The 20,265-nt window shown below is 39.8% G+C and overlaps 2 protein-coding genes across 8 annotated transcripts in view; one reads left to right on the plus strand and one right to left on the minus strand.

Annotated features, from left to right (window-relative positions):
- rtkn2 (rhotekin 2) overlaps positions 1–10,071 on the plus strand; it is a 150,176-nt gene extending 140,105 nt beyond the window's left edge. For 3 of the 7 annotated variants that reach the window (XM_085477285.1, XM_085477283.1, XM_085477286.1), the window contains exons 2-12: positions 2,667–2,866; positions 3,220–3,278; positions 3,420–3,473; positions 3,584–3,701; positions 3,931–4,131; positions 4,662–4,756; positions 5,489–5,595; positions 5,688–5,819; positions 6,268–6,436; positions 6,648–6,755; positions 7,082–10,071. In XM_085477285.1, coding sequence (XP_085333411.1) covers positions 2,700–2,866; positions 3,220–3,278; positions 3,420–3,473; positions 3,584–3,701; positions 3,931–4,131; positions 4,662–4,756; positions 5,489–5,595; positions 5,688–5,819; positions 6,268–6,436; positions 6,648–6,755; positions 7,082–7,794 — 1,923 coding nt within the window. In that variant the 5' untranslated portion in view covers positions 2,667–2,699 and the 3' untranslated portion in view covers positions 7,795–10,071. Of the gene's footprint in view, positions 1–467; positions 725–1,036; positions 1,139–1,169; positions 2,484–2,666; positions 2,867–3,219; positions 3,279–3,419; positions 3,474–3,583; positions 3,702–3,930; positions 4,132–4,661; positions 4,757–5,488; positions 5,596–5,687; positions 5,820–6,267; positions 6,437–6,647; positions 6,756–7,081 lie in introns of those variants that run through there. The other 4 variants (XM_085477281.1, XM_085477279.1, XM_085477282.1 and 1 more) reach the window with 4 other exon arrangements.
- A 408-nt stretch (positions 10,072–10,479) lies between these two features.
- arid5b (AT-rich interaction domain 5B) overlaps positions 10,480–20,265 on the minus strand; it is a 77,725-nt gene continuing 67,939 nt past the window's right edge. The window contains exons 9-10 of the mRNA XM_085477287.1: positions 15,821–16,031; positions 10,480–15,631 (exon numbers count right to left, since the gene is read on the minus strand). Of these exons, the coding sequence (XP_085333413.1) occupies positions 13,631–15,631; positions 15,821–16,031 (2,212 nt within the window). The 3' untranslated portion in view covers positions 10,480–13,630. The remainder of the gene's footprint in view (positions 15,632–15,820; positions 16,032–20,265) is intronic.

Consider the following 20,265-nt stretch of genomic DNA (forward strand, 5'->3'; position numbering starts at 1 on the left):
ATAATATATGTAATAAAATGTATGTTATCTGATACCGTCTATGATTTTATACCGTCTAAAAATTCAAACTCGAAAACGGTTCAGCCCTGTTTTGTCTGACACACTGACGCAATGACGCCCCCTCCCTGTTGGCGTAAAGGCACTCGTTTTTATGTATGGCAGTGCCGCCGGGAAAAGCGGAACGTTTTTTCATGTTTATTTTTGAACTGTACCCTTTTATGTATTATTGTTAAAATATTCTTTTTTCTTTATTTAATGGTTGTTATTTAATGATTTCGATTGCATAGGACATTTGCAAGTTAGAGTTTAATTTTGTTTTAATTTTAAGGTTTGATGGTGACTACAACATTTTATTAAGTCGTAGCTTTATGTATTGGTTACATTTTATACTCTAATTCTTATTTATTTGATATGATATTAAATGTGCTGAGAGAACAACACACTTTTAAGGTTTTTAATGGGTGTACTTTATGTTAACACGACGGGAGATTTCGTTTACGGGGGGTACGATAACATAAATCGAGCCGCCCCCGGCCGTTTGAAGCAGGAGCAGTAATACGCAGCTGTTGTTAGCGAATGGACATGCAACATGGACGATCCGCGGGACGTTCAAACTTCCAAGAAAAATGGGGGCTCCAGGTCATTGTTTTTGGCCGGCTCCGCGGTGGATATGGAGATTAAACGAAAGAAAATACGACAGAGTACTTTATTCCTACAAACAGAGGTATGGGCGGTACGACAGTGATTGTTTCGTATGATTTACCCAATGGAGTGGTCCGAGTGGGTGTAAAGTGCACGTCAAACACGGGAATGCTGATCTTTTTAATTCACATGGCTTTAATAACATAGTTTCATGTGCTGCGACTTGACTTGCTAACGCCCTTCTCAAGCTGGATTTCAACCCTCCAGGGCAAAGCTAGTTCGGGGCAGTGCCCCTTTTGTCAATATTCACTTCCCTGAAACCATATCCGTGTACGCTGCATCATCGTTGTATGTTTGCTTCCTTCTAATACTGCTCCAACTAATCTCCCTGCAGGCAAAGAGCATGCAGCCGTGCCCTAGTCTTCTGAAAGACACTCTCCAGATAGTAGAGGATATGAATTTGTTGTATATACGACAGATTTCTAAGAAGCTACAGGTGCATATTGTTGATTGTGATATGGAGAATGATGATGTTTGTGTTATATTAGATGTGATTATAACAGACATCATCAAACTTCATTTAGTTAGAATATGTCTGCTGCATGCCTGCCAGTTTTCACTTGTTTTGTGCTTTTCGAAATGCCAATCGTACATTTCCAAACTCCATCTTTGCCATTACAACTGCTACCCGAGACAACTTATTAATCTCATTCAGCTGGCATTACCATCTAACCCCTTCATGCATGCATCATTACGTCACCGAAAGGTTGGTCTTGAGTTTGTGATTTCAAGCTTATCAAGTAATTTGAAACATCACCAGTGTATCATCTTAACTAGTGGGGCTAATGTGTCAAATGATTGCAAGTCCACCAAAGGGTCCAAAACTTGTAGGGAAATCAGTTTTTCACAAAAAATGCTTAATATTGAGATTCCAGCATTCCTACAAAGGAATGTAAATGTATGAAAAGTTTATTATTTGAGGTCCGAATCAGTTTTTATTGCAATACATGAGCAGATTTTTCCCAAATCTTTCATCTGACATATGCTCTCATTAAAACAATAAATAAAAAGACTAAAACTAAATAAACAATAAACACTAAACTGAAAAAATAAAACTGAAAGTAAACTAAAAGAATAACACCCAAAAGGTTGAGTCTGTTCATCTGGACGTAGCATTAAAGAATAACAAAAAATTCAGTAATTTAAAAATAAAAAATAACTAGAAAATACCATGAAATATTGACTGGTATGGCCCACTTGTGATCAGATGTGTTTGGACACCCTTGGGCAAGAAGATTTCCCAACCGCCATGCTGTTTAAGATCTGTCTTTTGTATTAAACCCAGAAAATGTTAGTTCTGTTGGTGCCAGAGTGACCTTGGATTTTGTTTAACAACTGCTTTTCTTTAAAAATACCATATAAGGTAAAAACATGGGAAAAAATGTAGGTCTGCTGTGTCTTAAGGCGATAAAAACAATAAAATAAAACTTTTCAACGAAACAAAATACAAGTTATCATATACACAAACAGTTGTGCGCGCACAAAGAGCTGTTAAGTTTAAGCCTATGAGAATAAAGGTTTTAAGTTTGTTTTTGAATGTAGACCAAGTTCCAATTGTCCTCAGGTCAGCAGGCTGCTTGTTCCAAAAACATCACCACAGTAACTGAAAGCACCCTCAGCACGCTTCTGTCCAATTCTGGGAACAGTTAAAAGATCTGCACCTGATGACCTGAAAGGTCTAATTGGGCTATAAACTCTGAGGAAGTCAGAGGGGGTAAACCAATGAGTGCTTTATAAGCTACACAATGTGAAGTGGACTAAAAGACTGAAAGAAAATTCTGGTAATCTAAAAAGCAATTTCCTATGAAAAAAGTTTGCATAACTAATGAAAACCTTTGCTGTGATGCCGCTCATGTCCAAGCTTTTGTTGTCTGATGCACTAACACAATAGAAAACGTCATAGAAAAGTTGGCAGTCTGTTCTTTTTTTGACACTTGTTCATTCTTGTCTGTTTGTCCACAAAGACAACTAACATACAGGAGAAACTTGACTTTGAGATGCGAATGCGAGAGGGAGCCTACAAGCTGCTGCTCGCTTGCAGTAAGAGAGAACAGGTACTAAATGCTTCCAAGAACATGTTTACCTGCAATGCCCGGATAAAGGCATATCTCTCTCAGCTGCAGAAGAAAAAAGAGGAAGAGGACATGATGGGGGGAATCGGCAGGTGGGGAGATTGATGCTTATGGCTCAGTTTGAGTCCACATCACTGTTGTGTGTGTGTGTGTGTGTGTGTGTGTGTGTGTGTATCCAATTGATATATGTTAACTTTGATGGGGAGGGTGAAACAATTGTCCTGTCACTAATGAAAGAACTGAGCGGGTTTTGGACAGAGGTTTTTAAAATGTATTTTTAAAATAACAAAATCCAGGAAGTCTTGTTAGATGTGTCTAAAATCTTAATCATGCAGCGATTCCATCCTTTTTTGTAAATGTACATACAGTTTATTTGTTTTGTTAAATTAAATACATTACACACATTTTAATCTATTGTAATGGTAAATTCCAAATTTTATTCCAGACCTTCAGATCTAATTTCAGGTGACCGTTTGCCCTGTAATGGAACAATTGCTTTGTCAGGTAAGATTGCTCATCTTTTATTCAGAATAAATCAGCACCGCACATCTAAAACTATGCAACGATTACATTTAGTTGCAACATTTTGCTCCCTGAGTTAATTTTTAAGAGCCTTTCTTTTTAATTAACTTTCTGCAAACGTAGGGCTGCGCATACCTTTGATGTGGAGGGACTCAGACCACTTTAACAACAGAGGGAGTAAGTTTGCTCTTTGTTATCTTTCATGCCTCATGTTCAGCTTTGCCTCCTGTAATTTTTGTACATACCGGCTGTACTAATGCATACTGTACATCCATGACATTTGTTAGGTTCTCGCAGGGTGGCTGTGTTCTGTCTGATGCAGATTGGCTCAGAAGTGTTTGACACTGAAATGGTGGTGGTGGATAGATCAGTCACTGACATCTGCTTTGAGGGAATTACCATCTTGTAAGTGTTTTTGTGCTTACGTAATATGCAAAGTAGTACTCTCTGAACTGCTGCACTCCACCCTTTAGGTGGATGTATGTCTATTTTATAGATTTATATATAAGGGAAATTTTAAAAGTATTTAATGAAATTTTGATCTAGTATATGTATAATGTATATTGTGTCACTTCAGCCCTGGTTTGTTAATATGTTTTAATGGTTATGTTCTTATTAAAATCCCCACCCTTAGTAAAGAAGCAGTTCCTCAGTTTGAGCTGAAGGTGGAGTTGTGGAGCTGCGCCCTAGAGGAGGAGCTCACACTGGTAAACACGCCAAAGAAACTGGCTAAGAAGCTCCGCAACTCCTTTGGAAAAAGCTCTGGGAGGAAGCTCTGCTCTCTGCTGGACACTCCAGACCCTGACACCTTCCTACAGCACAACCCAATACCGTCGTATGTATTGTGCTGTCATTAAATACTTTATAGGCTCTTGGCTCAAGATTTTTTACAATAACTCTACAATGACTGGTTAGTGGAAGCAGGACTGTTGGGCCAGAGCTTGTTAGGGTTTTGAAAACAAACCCTGTTCCCGTGTTTAGCTTTTAGGTAATCATGATTTATTTTTTTGTCATAATAAAAATAAGAATTTTATTAAAATGAGCGGAAAAGCATAGTTTAAACCATTTAGAATATTAATTTGGTTTTTTTTGTTTTTTGTTTTTTCAACAAAAAAACAAACAAAACAAAAAAAAAAAAATAGAATATTAATTTGGACTTCTCAGCTCAAAGTATCTCAAGTATCACCTGTTCACTGGGATATAATTTACAAAATATAGGTTATGTGTACATTTTAGAAGTTGAATTGTCTTCATTATCTTTACTGTTATTGCTAAATTTAAACTTGGCAATATTTCTCCTGAAAAGTCAGCGTGCTCTACTTGAAGACTGCTAAAATGTTCATATGTGTCTTGTACTTGTAACAGTGGAGCCAAATACAGCCTGTTGGCCTACACAGCGCTGTGTCTGCCCGAGGCTGAAGGCAGCTTTCAGTCTCACTCCCTTATTGTCCTCCAAGATGGTAAGAAGCAAAACACACCATTTTATATCTGGGGATATGAAATGCTTATGCTTTTTAACTCCTGATTTCATTTTGGAATAGTAATGATAGATATTTTTTAACATCACTTAAATCTAAACCTCCATTTAAACAAAATGAAGAGTGATGAAATGGAAAGTTAGGGCTTGGGCAGGTTTCTGCCCCTCCTGCATTGCTGCCCCACCTTGATCCTGGTTGTCTTCCTGTTAAAAAGAAGTTCTTCCTCCTCACTATGTGACATGTGCTTGCTCATAGGGGATCATCTAATCACTGGGATTCTCTGTATATATTTTAGGAATTTTACCTCAAGCTTTTGGTACAAGTTTGCACAGTTTACATTATGGGGTTTTTACCCTTCATTTATAAAAGGCTGATAGGGCATGGACGCCCAAGTTTGTGAGTGCAATAATATGAGAACGAGGCGATGTAAGAGTTTGACCTCAAGGTTGAGGTCAGAGGCTAAGTTTTCTGAAGCGCTTATGAGCACAATAAATCGAGAATGTTGTCACCGAGGAGTTTCAAAATAATACCGTAGTTGCATCTGCTAGGAGGCTGAGGGGAAACACTGGGGCTTTTGTTACAGGAGAATGTATGAGTTGTAATAACATATATGTCCTTTTTAGAACTGAATTATTTTTAAATTAACTTTATTTTTTCCATATAGTACAAGGTAACTTATTACAGTTTTCTGGTTGCTTTTCATCGTCCTTACAGCTGAGTGGTCCTCTTGGCTTCCACTTTATGGTAACCTCTGCTGCCGGTTAGTGGCTCAGCCTGCCTGTATGACACAGACCACGATGGCCGGTTACCTGAGCCAGAAGGTGTGTTCACTGTTATTTTGTAATGATAGCAATAAGCTCCATCATTGATTCTCTAGTGTCTTAGTATTTATTTGTATTTTGCTGATTTACAGCAAAGTGTGGAAGGCATGAGCCGCTGCTGCAGTCTTTACTGCGTGCTGAGTGCCGGCTTTTTGTCTTGTTTCTTCACTCTAGAAGAAATTGATGCTAAAATACAACCCATTCTCAAAGTACCCATTAATAAGGTAAGAGACACTAAGAAAAATGTTGAATTACTTGATAAACATTAATGTTAGCAATTTCTTGTTCTGTTGCATCATTTTATAACACAAGACTGGAAGAACAAACTTTTCTAAAACTCTGCATAAGATGAGGCTTTGTGGTTACCCCTGTTAAACTTCATTATCTGTTTCAATTGTGCTGTCTGGAAAGAGAAGTTAAACATCAGATTCATTGTTATTGATTTAAATCTCAGTTCACCTTTTCCCTAACATTTGCAGAGTAACCAAAATACAAGATACCAAATTACTCACTGCGATACGGCTTGGAGCTTTGGCATTTTGCTGTGGAATTAATTTTCTTCTGCAATATCAGCGATGTAATTTTTAATGCACTAACTCGCACAGAGGTGTGATTTGTATTCCGTTAGTGATTTTCAGCTTGTAATAGGTTACTTTTGCTTTTTTTGTGCAGGACACCCGGATCCGAGTGTTGGAGAAGGAATCAGCAGGCCACAAATCTAGGAGTCTGTCCATCATTAACCCTTCACCAGAGGGATCACAGTCCATCGTCTTCACCACAGACACCAGGGAAGCGCTGGAGGACTGGGTGGAAGCCCTCCACCAGCACCATTATGATCAGAGTGAGTGTTATGTGACCATGCACCACAAGCATTTGTATATGAAAACACGTGTTTATGTAAAGGGTTTCGTGTGTGTTTGCCATTATAAAAGAGAAACTGGGGTGTGTGGGCTAGTCTGCGCAGGAAAAGTGGTTGCACATACACTTAGCTAAATTTTAAGAACAGATGGTATAGGTCTTATCATCTCATGCCTATCCTTGTTTATGACCAGGCCAGTGGATGCACTGCTGTGACCAGCTAATGAAGATCGAAGTCGCGTCTCCACGGAAACCATCACTTTTTCTCTCTAAGCAAGCAGACTCTGTTTACAACGACCTGAGTGAGTAGATTAATTGGAAAGAGTCACTGAAGCGAGTTAGACGGAGGTTAATATTTTGCCGACTGTTTGATGATGTGGATTTAACAGGATTTATATTTACACATATTCATTTTAAGAAGGTGTAATGCGAGTGCTCACAGCAAATAAGACACTCACTGAAAAAGAATACACATAATACATTAATTTTCAGTGGTGATGCATGTTAATAAGATGCTTTTTCAAGCAAAATATAATGCTGCAATCTGAGCCTTTGTGATGCTTTATTATATTTTAATAGTACATCAGGGAAAACACTTGATTTTGGTGTTTATTTATTTCCCTTATAGGTATAAATTCACCAGGCAAGTTTGAGAGCATCACTGATATTATCCACAATAAAATTGAGGAGACAGATGGGCACTTCCTTATTGGCCATGAAGAGGAGAAAGAGGCACCTAACTGGTCCAGTCTGTTTGATGGTTCCCATTCAGTGGTAGTGCAGAAGGGTATTCTGTCCCAGAGCAAAACCTCCACCCCTTGTTCGAGCCCCAATCCCAGCAACAGCAGCTGTACTACCAACAGCAGCAAGAAGCGACGCGCTCCACCTCCTCCCCCTGACAGAGAGCCTTATGTTGCTCCCACCTGCCCAGCCAGACCTCCTCTCCCTGCTTCTCTTCATCAGCACCCTCCTCCCTCATACCAGGAGAAAGAGAATTCTAGCACTAGCACTTCACGTCCAATCACAAGGTCCAAAACAGGCAGACCATCTTTGGATGCCAAGTTTTCTGCCATCATCCAGCAGCTCCAGCGGAATAATGCTGGAGGAGCCACCGCCTCAAGTCGAAAAAATGCTCCTCTGGGCGTGCTCAATGTACACCCACAAGGTCAGCACCAGCCCCCCCTCCAACAGCTGGACTACCAAAACCACCACACCCAAACCCCTGAGGCCACAGCTGATCATGGCTTTGTGAGAGCCACTGATGGTCCTGGTCCTGTTCCCGCACCACGGAGCAAACTGAGGAAGTCTTTCAGAGAGAGGATGAACCTTAAAGCGTTGTAACCCCAACCTTAGATCAGATCTAGAGTGAGGTAACCTTACTACTAATACAGATACCTGTCACACTTTATCAACTGAGCTGGGTAACGCTGCTAAAATCAAATATAGCACTATAGAACTAACTGAGGAGTGATGATAATTCGTCATGATCGGTGATGATATTTGGGCTTGACTGTTGGTGTGGTCCTTAATAGAATACTTCATCATTTGGGAAATGTGATTTGCTGACAGTTTGGTGGGAAAAATTCAATACTACTCTCATATATACAGGAAGGAGCTTGAGCCAGGACATTTAGTTTAGATTAAGAAGGTTATAAAGCTGAAAATGCAAAGACGAATTTTCTCGATAGGTAATAAATGTGTTTACCTGCACATTTCTCTCAATCAAATATTTTAAATAAAACAATAAGGTTAAAAGGAGAGTAATGTCAGAAGCAGTGACTCACTGGAATGGGCATGACACAGCTCAGAGAAGTCACGCCAGCGCAAAACGAGTGTTAGTTAATATTTTAGCTTTAGATGTGAGTGTAGGTAGTTTTTACCTTTGGACAGTCTTCAGCCCGAGCTCCAGCTTCATACTGACTGCACAAATCTTACTCAACAATGAAACACATAAGCATAGTTCCAAAAATGTGTAACGGTTGTTTGCCATAAAGGGTGGGTAGGTGATGACGCCACGTTTGAGTTTACACCTTAGTTTGCAATATCAGGACTATGTGTATAAATTTCCTGCTCCTCTTTCCCTTTCTAAACCTTCCATGTGCAGCTAACCCACAGATGAAATTAAAAGCTGAATGCTGGCTTATACACCACTACCACCATCATCAATCGCACTAAAATGGAAAGGCTTATTTCTTTGCTCTGCCACTGGAACATGGATTGAAGAAAGAGCTTTTGAAAAGGCGCCCAAATTGGAATTGATCCATTGGCCGACTGAGGACGAGTCATTCCTTTTGGAACTATTGACTTATTCTACTTACTGTGATGACTTTATGACCACTATAGCTGAATTTAAGGAACATAATTTTAAGAGCAATTGCAGGCACTAATGTGACATTCCCTGAGGTCTTAATAATAGTGTGACCTTGGTTTTCAGTGGCTACACAGTATGTCCAACATAATTTAACACTACAGCCAATATATGCTATGAACATTATTGAATGAATGAGTCTTTTGAGTAGCTGAAATAATGAATGCCCTTGTGTGTGTGTTTTGAACATATCCAGTACTGCCAGCCACTAAATATCTCAGCCACTTAGTGATATTGTGTTGAAGAATGGTCGTCATAATTACACACAGTGTGCAAAACATTAGACTTTGCTCCCTTCACAATCTAGATGAAGCATTATAGTGAAAGCTGCAGTCCCTGTTTTCTTAAATCTCACCCTCCATACTGTTTAATTTAGAGGGGAAGATGTAGATTTAGGAGGAGGTGGATTACAGACGGGTTTAGTTTAAGCCTTGAAAGGGAAAAAGGGAGAGAAGAGTACAGAAAGCGCTGCAGCTTGATTTTTAGCAGTGTGTCAAATGCTTTTTGTTTGATGTGTATTACTGATGCATTAGTCACTTTGATCTTGTACTGTATACACTTGGAAACATAAGAGAGGGTTTGAGGCTAGAACAGCACACCATCACTTTTCGCTGATGAGAACAGTGGTTACGTCTCAGACCCCATGATTATCAAAATAATTACATTGCACATCCTACATCCATCCCCCCCCCCCCAACATCTTGGCCATTTTCAGGTACACTAGGTATGCTTGAGAAATGCATAGAAGTACCACTAGCAGGTACTCTGAAAGCTGTGTTATTTTGGACAACTGACTGTGTAGCCCTGATGAAACTAATTGCATGAAAAGATATCATCTTATAACGGAGCCAAATTTCCTTTCATTTTATGAATTTATAATCAGTTTATATAAATAAAAACAGCATCTTGAATTTGTAGTTGTTGTTGTTTGTTTTTTTTTGTTTGTTTGTTTTACTGTTTTTGATCAAAATATTTTGTAGTTTTTTACATTAGTATTGTCCTCTGATCTCAATGGTTGTTGTTTAGCATGTTCATTATTTAGACTTTTACTGGCACTTAATTTTATGTATTGCAACATAGCTATTCATTAATCATGTCCCACTGCAGTGTAATTTGCGTATAGTGCAATGTTAAAAAAATATAGTAGTTAATGTTTCTCAAAAGGTGCAATTTTCTTCTCACTCTGTTGTCTTGGAAGCTCACCGTGTTTTTTATGATTGCTGATCTGCAATAAAACGGCCTACATTCCACCCTGGTGAGGCTGCTTTATTTTTGCTGAGCTTGGAAGTATTACTGAATATTTTTCATGTTAAAGGTTTACCAGGGGGTGGCAATAAAAGTCAAAGCATAGCTTTTATTGCCACCTAGTACACATCCCATAGAGATACATGCACTGGCACATTTCTCTACTGCAGCAAATACTGAAGAGGCTTCTCTGGCATTGAGCCCAGAGGTAGCCTGTTGTGAAGATTAAGGCGGATGGAATCTCATAGCCAGATAATGGTATTACAATAATAAAACCCCATTCACACTGCATTTACTGAGGGAGGGGAAAAAAAGCATTGCTTTGATGTTAGCACACTGACATTAAATACCAGTTTATCCAACCCTTGCTATTTATCTGCAGTTCAGTTAAAGAACACCACTGAAGAAACATATAGATAGTAAAATACTTTAATTAAATATACAGGAGGTCATATAATACAAAATGTGTATTTTTTTTGTCTTGCCTGCCAGCTGGGTGATTGGTAAACAGATGGCTGCTGTATCAAAAACACTTTCAGGATGCACATTAATGGAAACGACATGGAAAAAAAAAGTGAAACGACAACAAATAAACAATATCCTAATTCTTAAATTGTAGTGTTTGAATTTAACGTGATCACGGTGACCTTGAAACAGAGCAAACAAGGACACGGCTAGATTGTGTAACCAACTTTTATACTGTTTTTATACTATATACAGATTATAACAGTTTATATGATAACAACCACGCAGTCCTATCTACAGTGCTATTTACACAAAATAAGACGAGAAGGAGGGGTTGCCATGAATTGATCCCGTATGAATGTTCTGTACAGGAGCCAGCACTAATGCCAGTTTTACCTACACACAGCAATGTACAGTACTTAATCAGAAATGAATGTCTTTATCTAAGTATTCGGTAAAACTTTACAGACGTTTTACAGATTTTTTTTTCTTCTTTTGAAACACCAGACATGTTCACTGTGTATTTCGACTATCCTGGATTGCAATTATATAGTGGTTGTAAAAGCCGGCGCAGGTGTTGTCTTTCCACCTCAGGCTATGGAGCATGGTAGGCATATTTTATGGAGTCTGGTACCTTTTCATCACTGCTTGAAAACACATAGAGCACACACGCCCTGCGGGTGACAGACACCAGACCTGTGTCAGGATCAGTAAATCTCGCAGGTTCTTGTATAATCGACTGGCTGACAGAGTTAAGCTAGGTCAACAGATTTACTTAAGTTAAAGCGTAAGTGTTTAAAATTTAAACTTCTTAAAGTGCCCCTATGTGTTTCACCTTATTTATTTATCTGTTATATAGCTTTTCTTTTGTATATTTAAAATTATTCTCTCACACAGAAAACACTGCTGCTGAACTGCCTTGCTAGTCCAGGCTTTACTTACTTGCCTACATAATAATGTAACACTGTGACATATTGCCTTCTTAGCAGCTAGTTTGGTGCACACTCAGACAAAGAATAATGAGCAGTGGCATGAATTAAATCCAGAGTCAACCAGCTGCAACTTCTTTAAAATGCTGCATATCTCAGTTACACCTAAAGAACTGAATACCAGTAGATTCATCTTTTATTCGTTAGTTTTTTTAAGTATTTTGGGGGGATGGACTTTTTTGCCTTCGGAGTTGAACCCAGGGCCACTGTGGAATATGGCCGCTTGTGAGCTAAACCAGAACCCAAATTACTTTTATTTTTGACAGCTATATCATAGAATAATTGGGAAATTCTTGTGTTTACTGTTGGTACAGAGCACGGGTAGTGTGGCTAACATTATCATCCTTTGCTTCTGTCTGCACTCTGCAATTACACATACTGTATTTTTACAGCAAAATTCCCGATAAAGCTGCTCACATTTACATATTTTTCTATTTCTGCTGTCAGACAACAGAAAGAGCACAAACCCACTGAGACTAATTTAAAATAGCTGTAACTTTCAAGCTATTAAACCATTGCTTAGAACTGCTAGAATTATAACAGCGACTTTGTCTAACAATATCACTGTTTATATAAGTAGGGGGACCATTTCAGAGGTTGGGAAGAGTATAGAAAAAAGGTTTTCATCAATAAAGTGTGTAAACTTACTCAAATAGGTCCCCAAATATGTTATGAACCTGTAAATGAGCACAATAGGGGCACTTTATAATTTAAGCACAGATACTAACCATTAGGTTTACAGCATAACTGTTTACATTTTAAAAACATCCCATTCTGTGCCTCACACATTAAGTCTGGTGTCTGATAGCCAAGTGTGCCATACTGTTTTTGCATGGGTGTCTGTGCGCTTCGTTTCAGACAAGAGTGACAGTAATATTGACATTCCTACCCTGCTACAGAAGATAAACCTTAACAACTGTAGTGCTAACTCTAATCCAACACTGCGAAAGGCACAGATATTTGCAAAGCAGTAATATCCTAAGTGACAACATTCCTATCAAATCATACAGGGAGTCTTTTCAGCGTACTGAAGAAAAGAATATGTTCACCAACAAAAAAGCTTTTCAAGTCAAGAACAAAAAGATGAAATGCTGATTTTTTTTTGTGGTGAGCATTCCACAGCAGACAGCTGCTTCATTATGCTGGTCCTGCAGACAAAAACAAGCCCCTACAGTCTACTCATCACAAAAGGTTTAGGGGGTCATATCACTTTTAGTTTAGAAAGTAAAAAAAATTGAATGACTTTTTAATCAATGCTTAACAAAAAAAAGTAATTTGTCAACAGACTGAACATGAAAACTGCTTATTTTGTATTTGAACTGAAATACATGATTATTAATAAAAGAAAAAACCTGAACTGAGGAACAAGTGAGTCTACAGTACATCTGTCATACACAGCACCTCTAAATGTTTTGTTATGATTAAACTATTCGTGTTATGCAGCACCACAGTGAGTGTTAATGTCTATTCTAAAGAGTCCATGTGGATTTACTGTGGCACAAACAGGCAACAGAGCTCAGCGTGGAGACATGTAAACAGATACAACACCACTGGCTGCCTAAAGAGTAATTATGCGCTAAACAGCTGCTGAACATGGTTTGCAATTGTGAACGCACCTCTAGTTATATAAAGAATTTGATTTACGTTGTCATGTTACTTGTAGTGTTCTTAAGCAACAAAGTTTAGCCCTCAGATGTAGTAAACAAATGGCTTTTCTCTGTTGCCCTCAACATTTCACACATCCAGAGCAACAACCTGACTCATGGTTACTGAGAGCGGCAAACTGATTTGTGAGCACATACACATGAGCATTGTGCAAATAAGAATACGACGACAACAACAAAAAAGATACAGTAAGTGGTGATACAAATAAAGAACAGTGCAAAGTATATAAACAAAGGCATAAACAATTTAAAAAAAAATAAAGAAAATGGAATTTTCAGTCCACCTGACTGATGCATTTATCAGTCAGTTATCAGCCAAAGTTACATAATCAGTGTTTTGTTTTGACTGAGCCACAATCCCCGAGATAGAGAAACAAAGACAAAGAAAAGCTGAGACAGTTTCTGAGGATGAAGAAAGAGAGTGGGAAATAAATGTCTCCTCTTTCTCACAGTCTGGTGCTGGGGTGTACCGAGGACAGCTGAGGTGGTGGGAGGGTTGAGAGAGGGTATAGATGGTGCAACAGGTCCCCATACAGTGCTGCCCCACCAGGGTGCCTGTAGAAGTGGTGTGGGCTAGGACTAGAGGCCAGAAGCTGCCTGTGGAGCATCATGGAGTGGAATAAAGGGGGAACAAGAGGAGATACTGCTGACTGGCTTTTTAGGTACTGGAGACCCGGATGCTGTTGGAGCCCGTCCTGGGCCCCTGGTGAAACCAGGCTGCCAGGCGGGTATATGCCAGCATAGAGGGGTGCGGCATGAGGTGGGGGAAAAGTGGTTGTAGGGTGTCCCTCAGGAAGATGGTTGTTGAGGTGAACAGCATGGGCCGGCTCAGCTGGTTTCAGCTCTTCTGGATCGCTACGTCGGATTGTGCCAGCAGGGTGGATTGGTGTAACCACACGAACTTTCCTTTCAGGGACATCTTCGCTCTCGGGCTCTGCTAGACTTCTTTTACTGGGTCGATTGGGGCTGGTGAGGGAGGATTCACCTGAAGCTTTGGGGCTGGGAAATGACTGTGATGCCTCTGCTGGGTTCTGCTTGGGGGGGGAGATTGTCATAGGAGGAACTCTGCATGCTTTAGGGTGAGAATCCAAACCCTGGTGCATGATGGAATATGAGAGACTACAGAAGGGAGGCTTAGAGAAAGAGGAAACCCTCTGAGAGCGTTGTTTAGAAACTGTGAAGTCTCTTGGCTCATCTTCGGCCTCTCTGCTCTCGCCGTGTGTTTGAGTCCTGTCACTGAAGTGAGATCTGTAGGCCAAGCCCTCTTGCTCCAGGGTGCCACAAACAAAACCCTGGCTGCCTTCACGGTCCCTTGTGTAGTGCTCTCGCCGCTCTGCACTAACAAAGCCAGGAATCCTCTCTTGACTCAGACAGTTCTCAGTTTGCCTATACAGATTGTGGAGGTGAGGGGAAGAGTAGCAGTCACTTGCGTAATTCCGGGGCTGAGAAGCCGGGCCCTGGAGTAGCTTCTCCCCACAGTTTTCCAAGGCATCCTGAGCTCGGGGGAGATAGGGCTGCCATGGTGCGCTTACTTGAGGCTGGGGATGATGGCTTGTCCGGCAATTGTAACTCTCTGAAAGCTCCCCAGCAGTGCTCCTCTCTGATGGGCCACCTGTGGCTTGTTGGTGAGGCTTGCTGCTCTGGGCATGCTGGATGACTGATGGCCTGAATATAGGAGCTACCTCTGGGATACCGTGCCTTTGTCCTAGTCCCTCCTCTTCACTCTTTCTCTTCTCCTTTTCCCCTTCAGACACTGATATGACAGGAACTGAGGATGTAGCTGTGGGAGGTGGAGGCTGAAGAGAAAGAGGTGTAAAGGAGAAAGGGTTGGACTCACACACTTGAGAGAGGAGCTTCTTTTTGGCCAAAGGAGACATGACCCCCTGGCTTGCTTTGCAGTAGGCAGCCGTCTGTCCGGAGCCCTGGGTAGACTCCTTCTTAATAACCCCATAGTCTTCTTTCTCTGGGAAGGAATCTGTGCTTAAGTCTATACACTGTTTGTCTGCCTGTTTACACATCGGCAACACCTTCCCCACTCTCCCACCATGACCTTCAATGGGGTCTTTGACCCTGGAGAAGGGCTCAGGCAAGGCTACATGTCCAACAGGTTTGTCTATATCCCATCGATGAGACAGGTAAGGGTTTTTAGGAATGAAATGACCTTCATTTTGCTGTTCACAGGTGAGTTTTGACTGCAGGGCCTCACTGATTTGCCTCCATTCGGGCTGGGAACCAGAACCAGTACAAAGGGGTAGACCAGCATGTGGGCCTCTGCAGTCTGGCTCTTTGGGGCAGAATGAAAATGGCTGCTCCACCGCCAGGGACTCCTCTTTCTTCAGGGTAAGGTGTAACTCTTCCTCCTCTATTACAATTGGTTCATCTTGCAGAGGTACCTCCTGTTTTATGGCTGAGGGAGGGTCATGATCCTCTTCTTTCACCGTATCATCCTGCAATTTGGAAAAATGATAGTTATTTCAGTTTTTCAAAGAAGAAAAGAAACTCATACTTTCTTATTTGGCAAATTCAACACAGGGGATGAGGGACTGATGAGAAAGCATAGCAACATAAAAATTAAATTGAATTGAGAGTGAGATGGAATCCTGATGAGCCAGCAGCTGGATAGGTTTGCTACTAACCTGTGACTGTTCTTGGCCTTTCAGTGTATCCCCTCTATCCTTTTTACTCCCCAGCTTGGGATTGCTCAGGCTTTTTAATTTCTTGGCCCCTAGTCCTTTGGCTTTGGCTCCTGACGCCTTCTCCTGGCTGGTCTCCTGCTTCCTGGGTTTGGCCAAGGGGAGGGGTTTGTCGGGCTCTCCTTTAATATGCCTCTCGTAAGGGAGGAGGAGCCTGAGGAAGAATGTGGGCAAAGCAGATATGATCAAGTTATGTCCTGTCAACTTTGCAAGGCTTGGTTACTGATATATTGTGGATCATTGCACATAAACAAAAAGCTTTTTTTCCTGCTAAACAGGAAAAAGGTGGAAGCTTTTTTTTTTCTTTTAAAAAGCAAAACACCTTGGTTGTTTAGCGTAAAATACAATACACCACATTGTTTGGCAACTGAGCTGCAGCTTCGCCCCTGGCATGCAGTGTATCAAATAGCTTGCTTTAAAACCTCCTTGTTTTAATACCTGGCAAGCATTAACGATCCTATTGTAATTAAACTAGGTTAGGGGAAATCCAGGCTCAAATGGGTGCCAGAACATGTGTGTGTGTGTGAGAGAGAGACAGAGAGAATTTGAATAACCAGTTATCTCCTGCTGAGACAGATCACATTTGGTATTACTTTAACCTTAACAGAAAATAATATGTGTGTGTCTGTGTATGTGTGTGTGTGAGGGGATTCTAAAGTTAATGTAATTTGGAATGAAAAAAAAGGAAAATATCTTGGAGAAATGACATCAAATTCTTTAACTTCACCGCACATAATCTCTAATTTAATATACTAATGTTATTAATGATAGAAGCCCTTAAATTGGTTATAATAATGAAATATTTCAGCTGGTATAAGCATGCTTTAGCTGTTACATGTTATGAAATCCTGAATAGCTGCGTATGCTTCAACTTCATTAAGTCCATACTAAGTAACAAGGAAAAATCTGTAGAATAAACATTAGACTATTTTTGACTTCTGGTAATCCTCCTCTGAATACGCCGCAAGTCACTTTTCCATATCTGATGTCATAACTAATGGGAACATTAGGATCTGGATAACATAACAACACCCATGTGTAAAATAATAGCATGAAGAAACCAGTGAGGGAAACTTTTAGGCTTTTATTGCTAGGAAAAGAAAATGGAAATTGGCACTAGACCAGAAATAAGAAACGCTGTGGAACAGGAAACCAAGACAACTGAAAAACTACGACACTAAGAACTTCAATAAGTTCTTCTGAAAATCTTTCCAGCTCCTCTGTCAGTTTCTTTAAAACAATAAAAATCCATGAAAGCCAGACAGAAACATGACTTTCTAAGTCATGAGAAGAAAAAAAAAGGTCTTCTCGTGTAACGACAAGAGACGGTTGCACTATTCCTTTTAAGGGACATGGCGGTAAAACAAACAATGAATCAAGAGCTGTTTCGCCTCCTCTTCAAAAGGAAGAAAAAAAAGCCTCAGAGAGTTCAAGAGGCTCTGTGGGATTTTTTGTTATTTTTCCTCTGAACAAAAGTGCTGGAAGGGAAAGCGGTGAAACTACATTTCATACAGCTGGTCTGGCACCAGGCCCCAGGCCAAGAAAGGAAATGTACTATTAAATGTGACTTATTGGAGAGATGGAGAGCAAAGAGGTTGTGAAAGAGAAGAGAGGAGGGAAAGGGCCAAAAGGAAAAAGAAACAGAAGGATAGAAAGAGCGGCATAATGACATGTTAATGAACAGGAAAAATGATTTTGAATAAAGGAATGAAAAATCCTAGAAAACATAACTTTAAAGTAGAAGCTGTGGATTTTCCCCTGTTAAACAGGGAAGTGCTTCTCAGTCTTTCTATAATTAGGCCTTATTGCACAAAAAAGGAGGGTGAGGTAAATCTTCCACTGTTATAAACAAAAGGTCTTGAAAATTGTTATCGACATACCGACATGTAAAAATATCTAGAGGCTATTAGAGATCAAGGGCTAGAAAAGTGACATGTTTGCTGCATATACAAGGGTCTACTGTTGACTATCAGCAGGATCTGTGGGAAAGAGATGGCTGCCTGGGCCTGGGTCAACTTTATGGAATGTCAATAAGGGCTAGGGGGATGGTGGTGTTGCTGGTTAATGTAAGAGCTGAACCAGGGAAATTACTGGAGCTGAAAATAGTTACACATGGAAAGCTTAAGATGTTATGTTGGTCCGGGAAACCAAAAAAAAAAAAAAAAATCAGCCTCAGGAAGTTCTATTCATTGTTAGAAAGACTTGTTTTGTAACACTTAACTACTGACCAAAAATTTCAGTCTATCAAAATATGATTGTACATTTTATACACCCATTACAGTATCTTTGACTGCCAGGAAACAAGTATTAAAACTGCAGGAGTCCTGTAAAAAACAAACAAACAAACAAGGCAAAGCAAGTAAAAATTAAAAATAAAATCCTAATAGACCCCTGTGTGTGAAAGCAATTTCAAACACTGCACCTATAACTTAATCATGATTGTGTAGTATGATATAATAAGCACTTATAATACAATACTGCTATAAGTAGCAATTTCCTTCAAAGCAGGGGAGGGGCTAAGCTTGGCAGCCACTGAAATAGTTGAGAGAAAGCCAGATGTAGTTATTAATTTGAGCCACTTGGGGGCGTATTCTGCACTGGAAGACTCCAACAAGGAATTTCATCAAGGCAGGAGAGGCAACATTTTTATGAGGTCAATAAATACTTAACTTCCTCTCATGCCAATTTATCACCTGGCTTTTGTTTAAGCGGCCGTTTTCCATGTTCCTTAACAAGGAATCCAAATACGCAGTGAAGATGAAATATTTATATTGATAGACAGAAACTATCTCATGTAATTAATCAGAAAAAAATATTTCTTCATATACACGATGGATTATATGTGACTGATTTTGGAATCTGGGATCAACAACACTGTGATTCAACAGAACAAAACTGTCAACTAAGCAGGTCTGTGCCTTTGAAATAATGGCTTACACACAAAGCACTTCTACTGAAAACAACAAAAAAAAAAAGACAACTTGGCAAAAACAAGGTGACTTTACCAGCAATGTGCTGCTGTTGTCCGAGTCTTGTGTTACAGGAACAAGCACTGTGCTCAAATCCAAGAAATGCCTAAGTCACCAAATAAGTGGAAAAAGCCCACAGGCTGTTCCATTTCAACAATTTCCCTCTCATCCGTCTTGAAATTAATTTTTGCTGGTGTTGTGTTAAGATCACAAGAGCTGCTTCATGCGTTAAAAGAAAAAAAAAAAGGCTGGTGGACAAGCCCCTGGGGCTGTAGAAAGATTTGGAGGAAAGAAAAATAACGTACTTTTACAAGGCTGTGAGGAAAAGAGAATAAAATAGAAAAGGATAAAATCAAATCTTTATCATATGTAAGTGGAATGATTAAGCACCATCACAGCGATGAGAAAACAATAACTGCTGTAGAGAAAGAGCCAAGATGCCGGCAGAGGGATAAACAGACATTGTAGCTGGTCCCTTTGCTTTGGATTTATGCCTCAAAGCCTCTCTTTTGTCTCGAAGCCAAACCACTTGAGGTGACCCTCATTCATGCAGTTAAAACAGGAGGGCAGCGCAGGAATGTATGAAAAACTTAAGTCCTTTGTCAAGTCTGAAAATACCAGATTTAAAATGACCTCTACTGTTCCCCCGGGGTTTGCTCTCATTAGCTGCTGCTGCAGCTTGCAGTAAATGTTCACCATACAAGGTGTGAGCCAAGAGTGCTACATGTAAGTGTTTAAAATAAATGTGTACTATTCTGCATAAAGGACCACTCAAGTCTTTCAGTCACTAAAGTATTAATACGCCGTAATATCCACAATATGTTCCCTCTTGCTGCCCTGAAGTGGACTGAAATCTCAGCAAGAATATCATTAATTTAATTTGCAACACTGAAGCACTTATTAATTTCAGTAGACTTGAATAGATTCTCATACAGTCGATTGCCTGTCACACATCAGTGCCATAATTTGTGATTTCTCACTGCCACTGGGGGAAAAAAACCCTCAGACCTTTTGATTAAATTTGACACATAAAGAAATGATCCGATATTGTGATTTGTTAGATGGCTGCAAAAAAGAAAGAAGAAGAGATTTTTATCACTGAATGCTCAATAAAGCATTTGTCTTGGGGAAACCATCTCGCTCTCAGATGTTAAAATAGCTGCCTGCTATTTTAGTGTAAAGAACATGCAGCTCTTTGGCTGCCTTCCCACTCTAGCTCAAGTCCACATTCTGTGGAAGTGTTCATGGATATACAAAGACTTTGGCCATCCTTCTGATACAGACAACATGTTGAGACATTATTATAGTCTTAAGGAATGCTGAGAGTAAATACTATGTTATCATATTGCAACTGTCCTATCTCTCTCCTGTTTTTTTACTTTCTTTCTTTTTTTTAAAAACTAAAATAGTCAACCATTT

This window comes from Copadichromis virginalis, linkage group LG13 (assembly GCF_057382275.1).
Source record: "Copadichromis virginalis isolate Kocher_CV1m ecotype Utaka linkage group LG13, C_Virginalis_male_GT1.1, whole genome shotgun sequence".
Lineage (NCBI taxonomy): Eukaryota > Metazoa > Chordata > Actinopteri > Cichliformes > Cichlidae > Copadichromis > Copadichromis virginalis.